Genomic DNA, 16,689 nt, shown 5'->3' with positions numbered 1-16,689 from the left:
CTTATATCTTACATGTTGATATTATTGACAGGTGACGTGCAGGAAATTATTGTATTTGTTTTAGTAGTTTTAAAAGAGGTTTTAATATATTAGATTCCACATTACTTGTAATCGAAAGGTTATGTCTAGTACAAGTAACCATTTGTTCATTGTATTGTCAGTGAAATGCTGAAATAAATACTACTAATATATAAAATCAAACATGTCAATTTTCTTAAAGTTCAATATCTTTGATAGGTTTATGTACTATATATTTTACACAGTTCGTATCACTATCGCAACTTCGTCCGATTTGTTGTAATCCAAGATATCATTGATATTTTTTTAACTGTAGCTGTGTTACTGTACTTGTTAGGAATAAATATTTCGTATAACACACCAGGACATGTAAAAACACTAAGATATACATATGATATCTTGAAATATTTGTAATAGCAATAGACCAACAATATATAGCCTTAGAGAAAGAAAGTGATTATCACCAAGCTCTTGTGTCACAAAATGAAAACGTTTAAAAATATACAAAAAAGGTTTTTTATATTATAAAAATTTACCACATTGTTATTAAGAACTCTTTCAAGCATTCGACCTATATATTAACATTAGTCAAGGCTCCCATTTCTGTACTAACGTTACCATATACGTATACCATGATTAACTGTCATACATTTCGTAGTGACTGTTTAATTGTACGTCTTCTTTTGTTAGATGCGTCGTTAAATGCTTGACGTATTGGGAACTTGAGAATTTTAGCTAACAAAGACTAGATATTTGTTATGGGCCTGATGGTATGTTGTAATTAGTAGTGGTTTTGACTTGGCATTTAGAACTGTACTGAATGAAATAGTATATATTTGTAGTTAGAATAAACTATTAAATTTTATAGGAATACTAGCTGACCCGGCAAACGTTGTTTTGCCATCCATATTATATCTAGGAAACATTTTTTTAGTTCTATAAAAATACCTATCTACAATAATAAAAAACAGGGGTTGATCGTAGAGGGATGGAAAATTAGGGGTTGTATGTATTTTTGTATGAGGTATCATAAAAAAATAAAATCAATAAAAATTGTCTAAAACATTTTTTTTGGGTGGACACCCCTTATCACTTAAGAGTTTGAAAGATAGATAGTACCCGATTCTCAGACTTACTGAATATGCATAAAAAAATTCATAAGAATCGGTCGAGCCGTTTCGGAGGAGTATGGGAACGAACATTTTGACACGAGAATTTTATATATTAGATTAAGCATAATTACCTTGTTGTAAACGTACTCCGTCGCCTTATGTAAAATTTTGTTTACAATGAGATTAATGAGTCAAGATAATAGTAACCTTACGAGTGATGTAGTTTTTACAAATTAAGGGCGTGGTTTTTATTTCCTTATATCGGGTGTTTTTTTTAGAGGTATAGAACTTTAAATTGCAATAAAACAACGATGGATTATTGGACTGACATGATTTTTTTTTATTTGAAAGATAATCTTGTGGCAATACATTTTAAATATGATTTCTGGCATTTGACTGCCACGGCTGGCTCGGATATAGTCCAATCTGGACGTCCAATTTTCCCGTCCGTTGTTCCCGATTTTCATAAGCGAATTTTGTTTAGCGATGAAGCACACTTCTGGTTAAATGGCTACATCAACAAACAAAACTGCCGCATTTGGAGTGAAGCTAATCCTCAAGTGTATGTCGGAACACCGTTACATCCAGAAAAACTGACTGTTTGGTGCGCTTTATGGGCTGGTGGCAGCATTGGTCCATACTTCTTCAAAAACGATAATGGCCAGAATGTTAAAGTCAATGGTGATAGGTATAGAGACATGATTACTAACTTTTTCATTCCTGAATTGAACAATCATGATGTCCAAGAGCTGTGGTTTTAACAAGACGGCGCAACATGTCACACAGCTCGTGCCACAATCGATTTACTGAAAGATACCGCCTAATTTCACGTTTTTGACCTGTGAATTGGCCTCCAAGATCTTGTGATTTAACACCGCTAGATTATTTTCTGTGGGGCTATGTAAAGTCATTGGTCTATGTGGATAAGCCACAAACGCTTGACCATTTGGAAGACAACATTCGCCGTGTTATTGCCGATACACGGCCACAAATGTTGAAAAAAGTCATCGAAAATTGGACGTCCAGATTGGACTATATCCGAGCCAGCCGTGGCAGTCATATGCCAGAAATCATATTTAAAATGTATTGCCACAAGATTATCTTTCAAATAAAAAAAAAATCATGTCAGTCCAATAATCCATCGTTGTTTTATTGCAATTTAAAGTTCTATACCTCTAAAAAAAACACCCGATATATATATAATATGAATGTTTGATCCCAACTTATTTATTAACAAATTCTCCTGATTTCTCTTTAATCGGATCCATTTCTCAACGTTAAGCGCAATGTATCAAGTAATCAACCGTTCATATTAAAATATTAATAATCATATTTCACTAACCCGTTACACCAGGTGAAGCAAAATCTTCAGTAATTTGTCAGTAATAACAATAAAGCAACGAGGGATAAATTTAAATGAGGAAAGTTTATCTGTAAGCGTACAGTAACGATTTTTGTCAGTTGTTAATGCTAATTACTGTAATGTGTCATCATGTGACATAATTTTATGGCATTATCAGCCGCTCACCTCCTCTTTGTGGAGCTGCCAGTAGAGGTATTTCCGAACCGATACGACTCAGGGGTATTAAAGAAAAAGCGCACCGTTCCCTGAAAGGTCGTCAACACATCCGCTAGCCACTGGCGTTGCAGGTGTCCCATGGATGGCGGTTATCACTTTAAAAGCTGAAAGATAGACTGCACGGCTGATAATTTTTAAATGTTTTGTAAATAAATATAGCCCTGTTACTCAGGGATAATGTATACGTAGGTTTGTAATTTAAAACAAAAACATAAAACAAAAGTGTCCTTTCTATAATGTCTGTATCCATAGAATTGTTTATTAGTATACTCTATAGTATATTATTTATATACTCACATTTTCCAAGGAATTATTTCTACCTTAAAATTCTGGTTATATTTTTTTATTTAGTTCGTAATGATTAACATCAAGTACTTATGCAATTTTATGATCCTGCTAAGTATGATAGTCTCGCTATCGAAGTAACATGATAACATCGAACTATCTATCATCTATGCACGAGTGCACATGTATGCCTGGATGTACATATGCTTAATTAAGATATTGTATGCATGAATCAATGAATTGATGTATGGATAACTAATTGAATAACAATAATAATCGAACGTTTATTTTGGCTTTACATTGTTCTACTATTGTTGCTAATTATTACATACTGCACTGTGGTGTGAAGAAATTTCATATTATGATGAATTACACTTGCAGGCTCATCATAAAATCTAGAAATTTATTAAAATATAATTACAAATGTTGATTTCGTACTCCTAACCGACTAATAATAAAAAAAGTAAATTAAAACAAATTTAATAAGTTTTGTCCCTGTGTCAGTGTACCTTTAACGCTGCCAGAATTTCCTCGCTGTATTGCGAGCTTACTTATTCGTTGAGCGAGGAAAGCACCAGCTCTGGGGTCACCGGTACTATCTACCTAGGTGCCAACTTAAATCTTTAATTCCATAGCCCAAGAGTCTCTATTCTAAAGGGAACAAAATAAAAGTTGGAGAAAAGACTGTTATATTTCAGCCGTTTATTATTTTAAACATATAATGTGATGTAATTTTGGTATTACATAAACACAGCAGAAATGTAAATCGCAAAACTAAATGATAGGACAATAAAGCTTATAAATGTTTCACATTAACATTATATTTTATTATAAGACATTGTTACAGTAATAAACTACCTTTTCTACTAGAAAGTTAAACTTAATAGTATCACGTACCACCCAATAAAGACGATAAAATTCATCGACGATTTATTAATTTGAGTACGCCATTTTATATCCATAATTAGATAGCGGCATATAATTTGTTTAAGAGAGAAAACCGCGTAATCGCCGGTGTACAATATAAGATCGTTAAGAATAATCGTGTAATCAAACAAGAAATTAATTTAGACATGCCTATTACTCAAATTAATAATATGATTTATATGTTAATACAATAGCAACGCTTCAAGCAGACTCATACGATAGATACAGTTAACAAACCGCCCAATCAAGGTTTTTGTTTAATGTCAACGTTCGCTTGATAATCAACCAAATCAGCTGATTGAACACTCGTAGGCGAACAATCAAAGCAAATAAAAATCATATTAATGATAGCGTTGTATCGAATCTGTTAGCGAAAGTTTTTGCCCGTCTGATCTTTTAGCATGATACGCAATTACATCTAACGACTCTTATACGGGTTCAATACAATTTGTACCTGACATAACTATATTGAACATGGTCCGGATGTTAACGGTACAATTGCTTAGCTTTCTAAATCGATTCACTGTCGCATTTTTAGAGAATACACACACGATCTTACTTATCTGATTGGCGAAACAATAATTACATCGAGCTGAAACTTGTGAAAGTCGCAAATCATTTCTTTCAATTCCCACGAGCTTTCATACACATACAATAAAATTGCAGTCGTGTTATTACCAAATCATTTTATTTGAGACAGTTCCAATACTAAATTCACTGCGTGCGTTGAGATTATCTCTTCATTAGCAAAAGTGTGTCGTCTTTGAGTTTGAAAAACGTTTTCGGGCCTTTGATAAATCTTGTCAAGTACGTGGCGTTCAATAAGACAAAGGAAACTTCACTGAAGAACAAGAGAATGTTTAAACAACTGTCAAAGCTATCATCCTTTTGTCAGTGAGAAATCTCGTTAAAAATTGCGATGAATGCACAAAAAAGAATAACTGGCATTCATTTAAAAACTGTCCGTAAGATAAAATAAAGGAACTTTGGACTCGAAATGCAAACGATTCGGGTGAGATTGGCAAAATTCTGACAAACTGTGTCGCTCAGTGCTCGATGAGTTGTTTCAGAATTAAATCGAAAATGTTTTGGGTATTGATTTCGGTCGCGGTTTCCAAACCTGTGTGAACGGTTTTTATTGCTACATTACATTTTGAAACACGGAAGAAAATGTAAATACGACGATAAGCTTTTATGGTGGATTGTAGAAATCAATGTTCTGTAGAACTCATAACAAAATTCATGTTTTCAGTAAATAGCGGCTTTAATATTAAAAATCATAACTGTCATGTAATTTGATTTGCAAACTAATTATATTTCCGACTGATGCTAACAATTACAAGGCTACACAAATGAAATATGATACGATTTCGTAAATATTTTGTAATGCAACAATCCAACTTCGCTCATAAGAACTATCAGTAACCCACGCTTTCCCTTCTGATGAATGACCTAAGTTTTCATCCTTCGTGACATGACATCGACCTACACAAATCTTTTCCCTTTCATCGCTCTCTCTGTCTTTATTTACATGAAATTTCATATAAAACCCTCTCGTTAAAGTGTCAGTGTAATGGTTGGTGATCACGACGTGTCTGAATTTACGGCTTATGACGGTAACTTGTTAAAATGCATGCCTTTGAATTGTAAAATATTAAGTTTTTTAATTATACGTTTATTGTATAGGTTATCTGGCTGGACCTTTAAGATAGTTATATTGTTTAATACCCAAGGATTTTTATGATTGTATATAATTAAAGAAATTGCATCAATTCTTCAAGGAAAGAGGAATTTGGTTGTTTCATGCAAGAGAAAGTGCATCCCTACGATTATCCACTAGGTGATCCTACTGGCAGTTATAATACAATATGTGTGTATTAGGAGATACAATCAATTATTTTACTTTCAATAAGGTTATTCCTTGGTCGGCATTGATCAAAATCGTTGTTAAGTTAGCTGTGTCGGCGACAGATTTCTCAATTGATATATGGCCTTTGATAGCGCTTGTCTCATTAGTGTTTGCCGATATCGACTTTTTGCAAACATAATTACTTGAACAAAACGTTACCATACCCTTTTAATAACTTAGGTCTTCGATGTTATCAAAGCAAGGTAAATTTTATGGCTTTAATAAGAAGTTCTACCCGTGTTTGTGATCATTTACAGCATAAAAATATTTTAAATTTCATAGAATGTTGGACCTGCAATTCTGCAGTAACATCTTCAAGTTGTTACTCAAATTGTTTCGTTTTCAAAATATAATTTTGCGAGTATTTTTGTATTGGCCAAGTAGTGTTCGGCCTTGATGCAACGGCAGACTGAATATTATAGTGCAAGAAAATAAAATAAACAGTTTTGAGAGGCATGTTGTATTCCTGAGCTATTCTCATAAGTACTAGTACTTCTGTTATTTCATTCGTAAGCAAACTTTTAATTGGCTTTTAGCTACTCCAGCGAGGCACGGTAATTAGTTGAATGCATGAACTGTGACTTTTTTGCTACTTAATTTTTTAGCCTTTTGCCTCAACATAATACACTTTATGTAACGCAATAACGTTGTTCGAAAATGCTAATTTTGTGAATGTATGATTTAATTATTTTTTCATTTTGAAATTAGTTGTTTCGTATGTATAATTATAATTACTTAAATGAAGATGGGTAATTTTATTATTTTATCATATTAAAACATTAATATTGGCTTAGTATATAATTTATAATTTGGTTACAAAATTTACTTTTAACAAAAATAATTAAATTTGCGTATGTACATTCAAGTCACTTGCCATATATGGATTGCTGTTCATCGCAACACATTTCTTCATCTTGACCATTACGGCGGCCAACTTTATAAAATTCACATTTATCTTAATCACTTAAAGATCTTTTGAGGTTCCAACCCAAATAAATAAACTCTAAAGTAAATCTGTGTGCAACTGGTTGAAAAAATAGAAGATACAATGTTTTAAAGTATAATTTCTAGCAAACGATGTATTTTTATACATGAGAAACTTAATATATGCGAACGAGATACACGTCGCCATCTGACAGCCGTCCTAATTTTAGTCTACTAGGCTCATTCTGATATATGTATCTTTAATGCCCTTTTGTATAATTGTACACCCTCATACTTAATAGACTTCTTCAAATAATTTGTAATACAGAAGTATGACATATGCTATCGTTAAGGCAACTGATTTTGAAAATTCTGAAAATCGGTCTTTAGATCAAGAGATCTTCAGGGAGGCTATACCTCACAAACTTCACCTTTATAATATTAAGTATATATACATACGCACACATTATTTTCGAACTACAAAATTTATAAAAGTAACCCGTGTGAAAATAGTAGGAATAGTTTATCCATCGACTTCTGTTTAATAACTTCTATTTGTTTAACTATTTTGTGGGCACTGACGCGTACTATTTGTGCTTTCATTTGACGTATGTGTTTACTAGGGTTGTCAGCCCTCTGCTTTTGACCAACGCTCAACTGTTCAAACAATACATAAACTTTATGATTTATTGATCATTCTGCAATTTAATTCTTTTGAAACAATTCAACGCTCGTTTTAGCGACCGTTTCACTCTTTACACTTTGGTTTACTCAATTCTTTTTCGTGTTCTCCAGCCCTTTGTTTACTCTCGCTAACACATTTTGTGTGGCATGTAAACATTCATAAAGATTTCCAATGCTTTATCATTGGTAAATCCAAATGCTTCCTGTTACTTTAATTCTTACTCAAACACGTCCTTCAATTTGGAGTTGTTTAGTCTCAGTTCAAGAGCCACTAATTTTAGCTAATGTGTGTTCTGTTTGTAAATAAATTTGAAAGGTTTTCGTGATGAAAGTTGAATCAACAAATATAGATTTTTTTTAAATATTACTATAAGTAAAGACATTCAATTTAAATTTATACTATTAGGAAGCAATTGAATGATGTATTTGTATAGTTGAACATGATGTGATTCTATGGAAGCTTAGACGGCCTGATTGATAGGAACATTTCCTGGTCCATTCTTGTATTGTTTTCGCAACAGTAATGATGTGCATTTGCTCATGCAATGCTATGCTATCATTATGTCAACGACGCACATTTTGTGCAGCAATAGACTGCCTTTTTTACTATGATTGGTATAATGGGGTCTTACTTTAAACGAAATCAGAATATATTTATATCTTACTCAAAATCTGGATTTCAACTGCGTCTAACCTGTGTAGAGAGGAGTTAGTAAGCTTTACATAAGAAGTAAAAAGCTTAAACTTAGTTTAAGCCGTAACCTTACTAACAAGATATTAATTTCTAACCCTATTACAAGGTACTTCACTGTAAGTCGAGAAGGCTTTTATAGAAAATTAGCCCACTGAGCGAACAGGTGATTAGGGTCATGCACTCCCATTACTTGAAGACCGTGTAGACCTTACGAGAAAACCTTTACATATTTACACCTCTTAAAGTTATTAAATAATACCTCACATTTGAAAGTAAAAGTATTTTTCACTTAGGTATTTTGATACTATAATATTTCTTGCGAAAATCAGTGATGCGTTTAATTTTCAATATTTTAATTTAGAATACCTATCAATGTATATGTGAATGATATTTCAAAATGGTTTACGTAATAAATTCCATTATAGGTTTGGTATTTGAGTTATTTAGCTTTGGTTTTCGAGAAATTTATCACCGTGAAATCTAAAGGTAATAAATTATCATTAAGTAGAGATAAGTAAATCATAACGGCACTAAACAGTGATGTCAAATTTATCATAAATTTGCCTTTGGAAAGGGAATTTAGGTATTTAAAGGGTTATGTTTCAATTAAATAATAGCTTGTCGTAAATCTTAAATTTATTCCTATAATTACAAAAAGCTGAGTATAGGAAATGCGAAACTGTAACCTATCATAGACATATATATCATTAGTTTACAAAAATAAAGTATTGCTTAATGTAAAAATTTACTGTACATCAGCGTTGTGTATCTCAATTGAATTTCGTTCAATTATTGTAAGCGCGTGTCGCGAAAATTATTCTCAATCGTAAAAACTGTGTCGACAGGTTCTTTTCTCTCGCCGCGTGCACTTTGCACGTCCTCTACCCTTTTCACAAAATCCAAGGTGACATTTCTCTACACTTTATCTGATAAACGGAACGTGGGGTCCGTGGAAAGTGGCGGAACAATCATTGTAATTCCAACAATGTCCCTATCACCGAACCGTTATTCGGTTTTGATAATTTTGAACACTATTCAATAGTTTCGTAATATGCGATAGTCGTTTGTCTTTGAATATATAGACTATATAAGCTGCCATAGATACTGTTACGTAAATCTGTCGTATTAATTCTAATAGTATTTTGTTGATTGATAAAAATAAGAAAAATAAGCGTGTTAATATGGTGGTAACAGCAAAATTAATTTTGAAACTTAAATAGCGATATAGTATTCTTAGAATTACAATAAATATCAGTTTTGACCATCCAAGGCCTTGTTAATACTAACAGATGGCCGTTAATCAAATTCTAAAAACCAGATGTGAGGGTTAACAATGTTCTAGTCACTGCACAACTTAATTACTTATCAAGAAACGTGTAATATATAAATTTCAATATTTAACAAAAGAGTAACGGTGATAAATTTCTTGAAATCGTTATTGATTTTCTAACGGCTTTGGTCGGTCTATAAGCTAACAAAACATACAACGTGTTGATAACACAGTTCAAGAGTTCCTCAAGCCTCCTGCAAACTACGAAATCCACTTTTACCACTTAAAGCATTGTTATCTTGTTATTACAATCCCTTGACTATCTTTGATAAACAATTATATTGGCAAATTCTAAACTATGACAAGTCACGATATTGTTGTTTAACGAGAGTGTTGCACGCAAATATTACAATAAATGACTATTATAACTACTGTACCTTTCAAGGATACTGACTGATCTACTTTAAAGGAATATAAATGTACATAAGCTATTTGTTAAAGATTACTACGAGCAAGCCAGGATCATCGAAAAATAAACTACGAAATATATTTAACCAGTCGTTAATTTTTTAATAGGTCCTTAGTTCAAAATTAAGATGACAATCGATAGAGCTGGTAGGCCTCCTGCGCCAAGAAGAAGCTCCACTTACAAAAGCTACGATGAACTTGGTCACATCGATAGAGGCAAACCACTTAGACATCGTCACGGTGGTGTCGAAGATCTTAGCGGATTGGAATCCAGACCACAAAGGTCATACGATACCCACGATTTAGACAATATAACTCTCCTTAGCTCTGAAGAAATACAACGACCAAAAAGAAAAACAATTGAAGGTCTTGCAAGCGGTTTTAGGAGAACTTTCTCTGTTAGAAGTAAAAGGGACGAATCGGATGCAATACCAATGGATACATTTAGCGTGACCGGTGAAAACTTCGCTACCGTTAGAGGAGCGCCGTTTGGAAGACGTAGATCTCTTTCTAGAGACCGTGAATCGTCACTCCTGGGTAGAAGCTCGTCTGAAGGAGACGTGAGAATGCCGCCTCCTCGAGCTCCACCAGCCAATCCCACACCACGTCTGCATCGATGTCTTCGCGTTCTCGGTGGAAGCTGGAAGAATCTTTTACTATGTGAGTCTTCGCGACTTATCACTAGCTTGCCTAATCAGAAAACTCCCTTATTAATTGCTGGGAGTGTAGTGCGCTAATTAACACTCTCATCACTAGAACAATGCGTTAACATAACACTTAGCATTTAGAAATCCAAACTCGTCTCATTATTCTCCAATTGAAACGGCAGTTAACCATTTACCGCGGTGGCCCCGTCTGTGTTAATTATTAGTACGACGGGTACAAATGACCAAAAGAGGTTGGTGGCTTTAATTCAAGGCTTATCGTCAAGCTTGACTGCACTAAACGCTTTCTTCTTTTTAAATTATATAATTGTTTATATTTAAAATGCTGATTAATTAGATGTAGACATTTGATTTATTATCGCGTTACATATTTTCTCATCGACATTAATGATCGAATAATGATGACGGTAGAGTTTGTTTCAATGAAAAACAATTCATCCAGTTAGAAACATGTGTTCGCTATGAAGGTTATGCCCACGTCCAATAAAACAGAATCACCTGTAATACTATACGTTATTAACGCTTAGAAACCTTACCCTTAAAATAAAAATAGACTTAAAGTGTAGGAGGAAGATTGTAATCTACATTGAGATTGGGTATAGGTTTCAGTTTCACTTATCGGACTCGTAATTGACACAGTTTGTAAAGTGATTTTAAAACAAATATTTCTGAAGAAAAACAGTAAGTAAAAGTAGAGCATAAGGGGTGTAATGCAAAGCTTATCTCTCGTGTCGAGCTGTACGAAGTGGTCTCACTTAGAAAATTGCCTTTTTAATTTTCCGTTACACTGATTTCAGCCTCCAAGCACATAAAGATGCGACTTTGTGTTCCCATTCCCGCGTCTAGTCAAAATGTTTTAGAAAATATTAAAATAGTACTTTCACTAAGTATTTTCATTTACATATGTTGTCCTAGTGGCTTCAGCGTGCAACTCTCATCCCTGAGGTCGTAGGTTCGACCCCTGGCTGTGCATCAATGTACTTTCTATGTGCGCATTTAACATTCGCTCGAATGGAGAAGGGAAACATCGTGATGAAACCTGCTTGCCTTAAATCCAAAAAGTCGACGGCGTGTGTCATTCTCAGAGGGCTGATCACATACTATACGATTGACAAGGTTATTAAATTAAAAAGGTTATATTTAGCGCCACTGATTTTCTTTTACTTTAATTTACGTCATGTTCTCCAAAAATACGACAATATTTGATAAATTTTGTTATGCTTTTACTTATTTACAGATATATCCACGAATCATTTCTGCTTGCTCTAATTCAATTTGTGTAGCTGACATAACACGTCTAATGTCCGAGGGTCGATGCGGTCTGTCAGCATTTATTCAACATTCGCCAGTAGCGGGATGACAACCTCTCTCTTAGCTAAATTGCTTTTGTTATGTAAATAAATTCATGAACCATGACGTTTTTATTTGGTTTCCCATTGTAATGCTAGTTAAGGATTATAAATGCTTAACAATTTTAAAGAGAATCATTTTAATAGTTTATCAAAGTGAAATTCTTACAGGACTTATTTAATTATTTTACAAGAAGCTTCGTTACGCAATAACTAGAAATGTACTTTTATGCTCTGATTTTCGATTGGTGTCTATATGTCTCGTTCCAAATACATAACTTTCATAAGAATCACCTTAGGAATGAGAAAGGTTTATTACCTTGCACTTGCACGATATGGTGGATGGCTGCCGCACATAGATATCATTATCTCCTAATAACAAGTACAGCTATAATTCTTATCAATTTTTGCACGACGGAGGTCATTTTCGCCACCTCACGTAGTCATGGGTTATCTGCACAGTGCACGTATCCCCATGAACGGGATATATCTTTATGTTCGTCGTTTTAGACAAATACGACATCCTGCTTGCGTCTTATATTTATTTATAGCAAGCTGTTTGGGAAGTAGCGTCTGCAGTTTAGTAATGTGTTCATATTAATGTAAAAAGGCTTTAATATTTACTGTTTGCTGTCCGCACAAATCTCTGTATTATATATTAATCATTTTCTAGCCAAGCCTTTCGGCTAGAAAATGAAGGTGGTTAAATATAATTTATATGCCAACAATAAATTGTGTTAAACTAATACGTAACTATTATGTATTAATACAATAACAGTCATAGTAAATTAATATAGTTAACAAATTTTCGCAAATCTGACAGAGATAGAGTCAGCTAAGCCCTACCGTCGCCTAAATTAATTCTCCACAATAACAATTAAGGTGAACAATAGAGAACCATCTCCGAAGATCTTTGTAAGACCTCTAATTCCAACTAAGCCGAGGGATGATTGTATTGTCTTATATGTTTTGATATTGTTCTATTAAATTACTACAGAAGAGTAACATCTATTGTGCCTTTACGTATCTTGATTTAATTAATCATACATACGCTATTTAGAGCAGTGTTGGCCTAGTGGCTTCAGCGTGCGACTCTCACACCTGAGGTCGTAAGTTCGATCCCCAGCTGTGCACGGACTATCTTTGAGGAAACCGACCTGACCCAAAAAGTCGACGGCGTGCGTCAGTCACTGGAGGCTGATCACCTACTTGCCTATTAGATTTAAAAATGATCATTAAACAGATTCAGAAATCTGAGGCCAAGACCTAAAGAGGTTGTAGCGCCACTGATTTATTTTTATACATACGCTATTTCCTCTCTTATTTACATTTATACTTTTTGTTATAAATTTTTCGTTATTAATCTGCTGTTGAAAATGTTATACTGCTTGTTGTCACGTTATTTTTTAACGTATTGCCTACAATATATCTGTGTAGGTTATCACGCAATTTACCGTCTGTGTTAAGAAAAGTCCAATCATTAATAACAAATCAAAATATCATTAATTTCCAACAAAAGAATTGCCGTATTCAAGAAAATTTCTAATATTTCTCATATTATATTTGTAAAATGGACTGCTATTAAACCGGCTTCTTTTAACAAAATACCCGTCCGTAAGTGGCCATTGTTTCCGAAGATATTTATCGTAATCCAAATGGCACATCTGCAGTCTTAAAATTTACACCTTACTAGGTTGTTATAAGGTTAAAAATCCATTGACTAAGTAATTTAAAAGCGGTATTGTCCATGTTATGTATAGTTTTAAGCTAATTGACACATACGAGAAAGTTAGTGTAATGATCTGTAATAGGCAGGAAAACTGCTAACATCCATCGGCAGTCAGTAATTGTCGCTGCCTGCTTCTTGTATCTTTGAAAATGGTAGTAATTTACTACTTAACTATGTTTACGTCATACTTCTAAATCATCTTATAATTCATTATACCTATTAATATCATTATAATCGTTTATATTTCCAGATCTTTGCGCCTTATTTTTGTTATTGTTATTATATTTAAGTTATTTCTTGACCTCTATTTTCACTAAATCGCCAGCAATATCATTTTATTCACCCGTGAGCGAAGAGAAAATAATTTTCTTTTGTTCTGCTGGAAATGCGTCCATCGTCTTTGTTTCGTGAAGATTACACACTTCTCCAGCGAAGTCTCATTTGCGAACACCTTAATTTCAGTGGCAACGTCTGTAAAATCCCTGTCGTCATTCATCAAAACAACAATGGCGTTATAAAATGTTGACAGGGTTTTAATAAACCGGGATAAAGTCTTTGTGACTTAAGAAACGGTTCCTTTTATTTGGTCAATGCCTTTGCAAACACAATTAAATTAAGATTTCCTTATTATTGACTCTTAGTTTTTGAAAATTAGACAAATTTACACAATTTGTCATAATGTGTGCTAAACATTAGTTGACATTTAATCATGTCAAACATTTGTAACAAATTTGCAACTGTCAACCGGATTTCCTAAAAATTACTCCTCATACAGCTTCGATATCAATTCACAATCTGGTCTAGCGTACCTATTGAGTACTGAGTTGTACAAATCAATTATAATACCAACATCGAAAGGTATAATGCGTAGTTCCCAGCTAAATTCAAGGCTGTAAATAGCGTAAAAAGAGTCCCCCTCGAATTCTTAAGGCCCGTCAGGTTGGATCCTATTGACTATTATTCGAAAGCACCATGTGCCCTTTGTGAAATTTTCAATACCCTACATTGTTCGGCCCGCGCCTCTTTATTTCGATTTTACCCTTCTGAGGGCACACATTTCTATCCTGATCTCCGTTCATTTTTGACAAAAATATCGCTTTCTACCGTCTAGAGCACCGTGTTATTATGTGATTCACACAAACACAAGTCTGTTATCATAGTTTTTTTAGTTGTCAGCCAGTATTTTATTTCTCACGTTAAAACTGATATTCATTTGTACTAAACATATGATTTGAGTTTTTTAATTGGTCACACTGTTCTGCATCACTTTATTATTTGACCCTATCAATGCGTTCGGATTACAATGGATCACAGTGTGCGTCGTCGCTAGTAATTCGATCAATTCATGCTCTTTGTTTGTCTCGAATCCGATTTGTTCCCCTTCGATCAGTATTAGCTTATTTTTAAAAGCACTCGCATGTCATATTTAATGTATCATTGGGAATCTTTATCTGTACCGTTAATTTGTTGAAAGCTTTCTATACATCTTTTGTTTTTTGTATTTGCAATTAATAAACCATTTCTAGTTTTAGTTTTAATGGATTCGAGCTAGTAAGCAAAAACTTCTACAGTATGTACAACAACAGTATGTACAGCTCAAAATACTTTTAATTATTAGTTTCACGTTTTCATTCTATTTAAGCTTCTCTTTTGAGTTTATTTTCCTTCGTTATCGTTTGTCTAATCTCGCATCGTCTCTTATAAAATAGATTACTTTTTAAAGTTATTTAAATTGGATTTTTATACGCAATTATTAAGTTAATTTAAAACTATCCACGCATATCGTTACACGGCAATTACCAGTTTTTGGCTGTACTGCGCCTACTAAAGTCACGATTCACTATTAACACGAATTGTTGCTCAATCTATATGTATGAACAACTAATGTAAGGGAAATGTTGAACCATATTTGAGTCTGACCACGTGTATAATTGACAAGCGGTTGCTTAGACTAGATTGTACAATAGACTAAACTTAGGGACCTAAATTTCATAACGAAATTTCCAGGACAAAGTTTATTTATTTCTGAATGAAACCTCTTTTGTTTTTTGAAGTTTTTCGCCACGTGTCCCACTTGTAAGTTGTTATATAATGTTTATTTTATTATTTTGTTCCAGGTAAGTACGAGTATAAGAACTGTCAAACCAGGTATTTTAATAATGTGTTTAATAGCAATTATTACATAAACCTCGCAGACATCACTTGACAACAATTTAATTAAATCCGATAACCAGTTACCGAAGATGGTAAATAAAGGCTTGAGCAAATTACAGCCTGTCCACTCCATTGAAGTGTCTTCATCTCAGACATGTAAAAAAATAATTGACTTTGCAGGAATAATATAACTAGTGTAGTATTCGTTAATTTACACTTATTTTGAAGCTAAATTTATTTATTGATATTAATTACTGCATCGAGAATTTTTTAAGTATGATTCCTGAGTTTTTTTTAAGTGTTACTGTCCTATTAAATTAAATAAATGGCTACAACCTCTTTAGGTCTGGGCCTCAGATTTCTGAATCTGTTTCATGATCATTTTTCAATCTTTCAATCTAATAGGCAAGTAGGTGATCAGCCTTCTTTACCTAACGCAAGACGTCGATTTTTTATGTCTAAGGCAATTCGGTTTCCTCACGATGTTTTCCTTCACCGTTCGAGCGAATGTTAAATGCGCACATTGACAGAAAGTCCATTGGTGCACAGCCAGGCATCGAACCTACGACCTCAGGGATGAGAGGCTGAAGCAACTAGGCCAACACTGCTCTTGTTACTGTCCTATAGTAATAATAATAAAATTTATTGATTTCTTCCACTTGATGGCACCAAACTGTCTGTTTCAAAAACCTTATATCTATTTAAAATTATCACATGTGCGATTAATTGATACAGTCATATGATATCTTATCAATCGTTAACAACCGGATTCACCAATAATTTATCGATTAGTGAATGGTATTTGTGCTAAGGCCGAAAATGATAGTAATTTCCACTATGACACATTAATATTCCGTCATTATAAATCTGATAAAAATAATTTTGATAAATTTCGTTTTGTTATAAAATTATTACTTAAATT

General features: G+C 33.5%; 1 protein-coding gene across 5 annotated transcripts in view; it reads left to right on the top strand.

The window, feature by feature from the left end:
- The window catches only part of LOC125049676 (caskin-1), a 222,988-nt gene that overhangs the window by 122,988 nt on the left and 83,311 nt on the right, over nucleotides 1–16,689 (top strand). For 2 of the 5 annotated variants that reach the window (XM_047649080.1, XM_047649081.1), the window contains exon 2: nucleotides 9,979–10,530. The exons of the other annotated variants lie outside the window; for them this stretch is intronic. In XM_047649080.1, coding sequence (XP_047505036.1) covers nucleotides 9,999–10,530 — 532 coding nt within the window. In that variant the 5' untranslated portion in view covers nucleotides 9,979–9,998. The remainder of the gene's footprint in view (nucleotides 1–9,978; nucleotides 10,531–16,689) is intronic. 5 annotated transcript variants of the gene reach the window in all.

The sequence above is a fragment of the Pieris napi genome, chromosome 5 (assembly GCF_905475465.1).
Source record: "Pieris napi chromosome 5, ilPieNapi1.2, whole genome shotgun sequence".
Taxonomy (NCBI): Eukaryota; Metazoa; Arthropoda; class Insecta; order Lepidoptera; family Pieridae; genus Pieris; species Pieris napi.
Note: the sequence above shows the minus strand (reverse complement) of the source record. Positions and strands in the feature narration are given on the sequence as shown.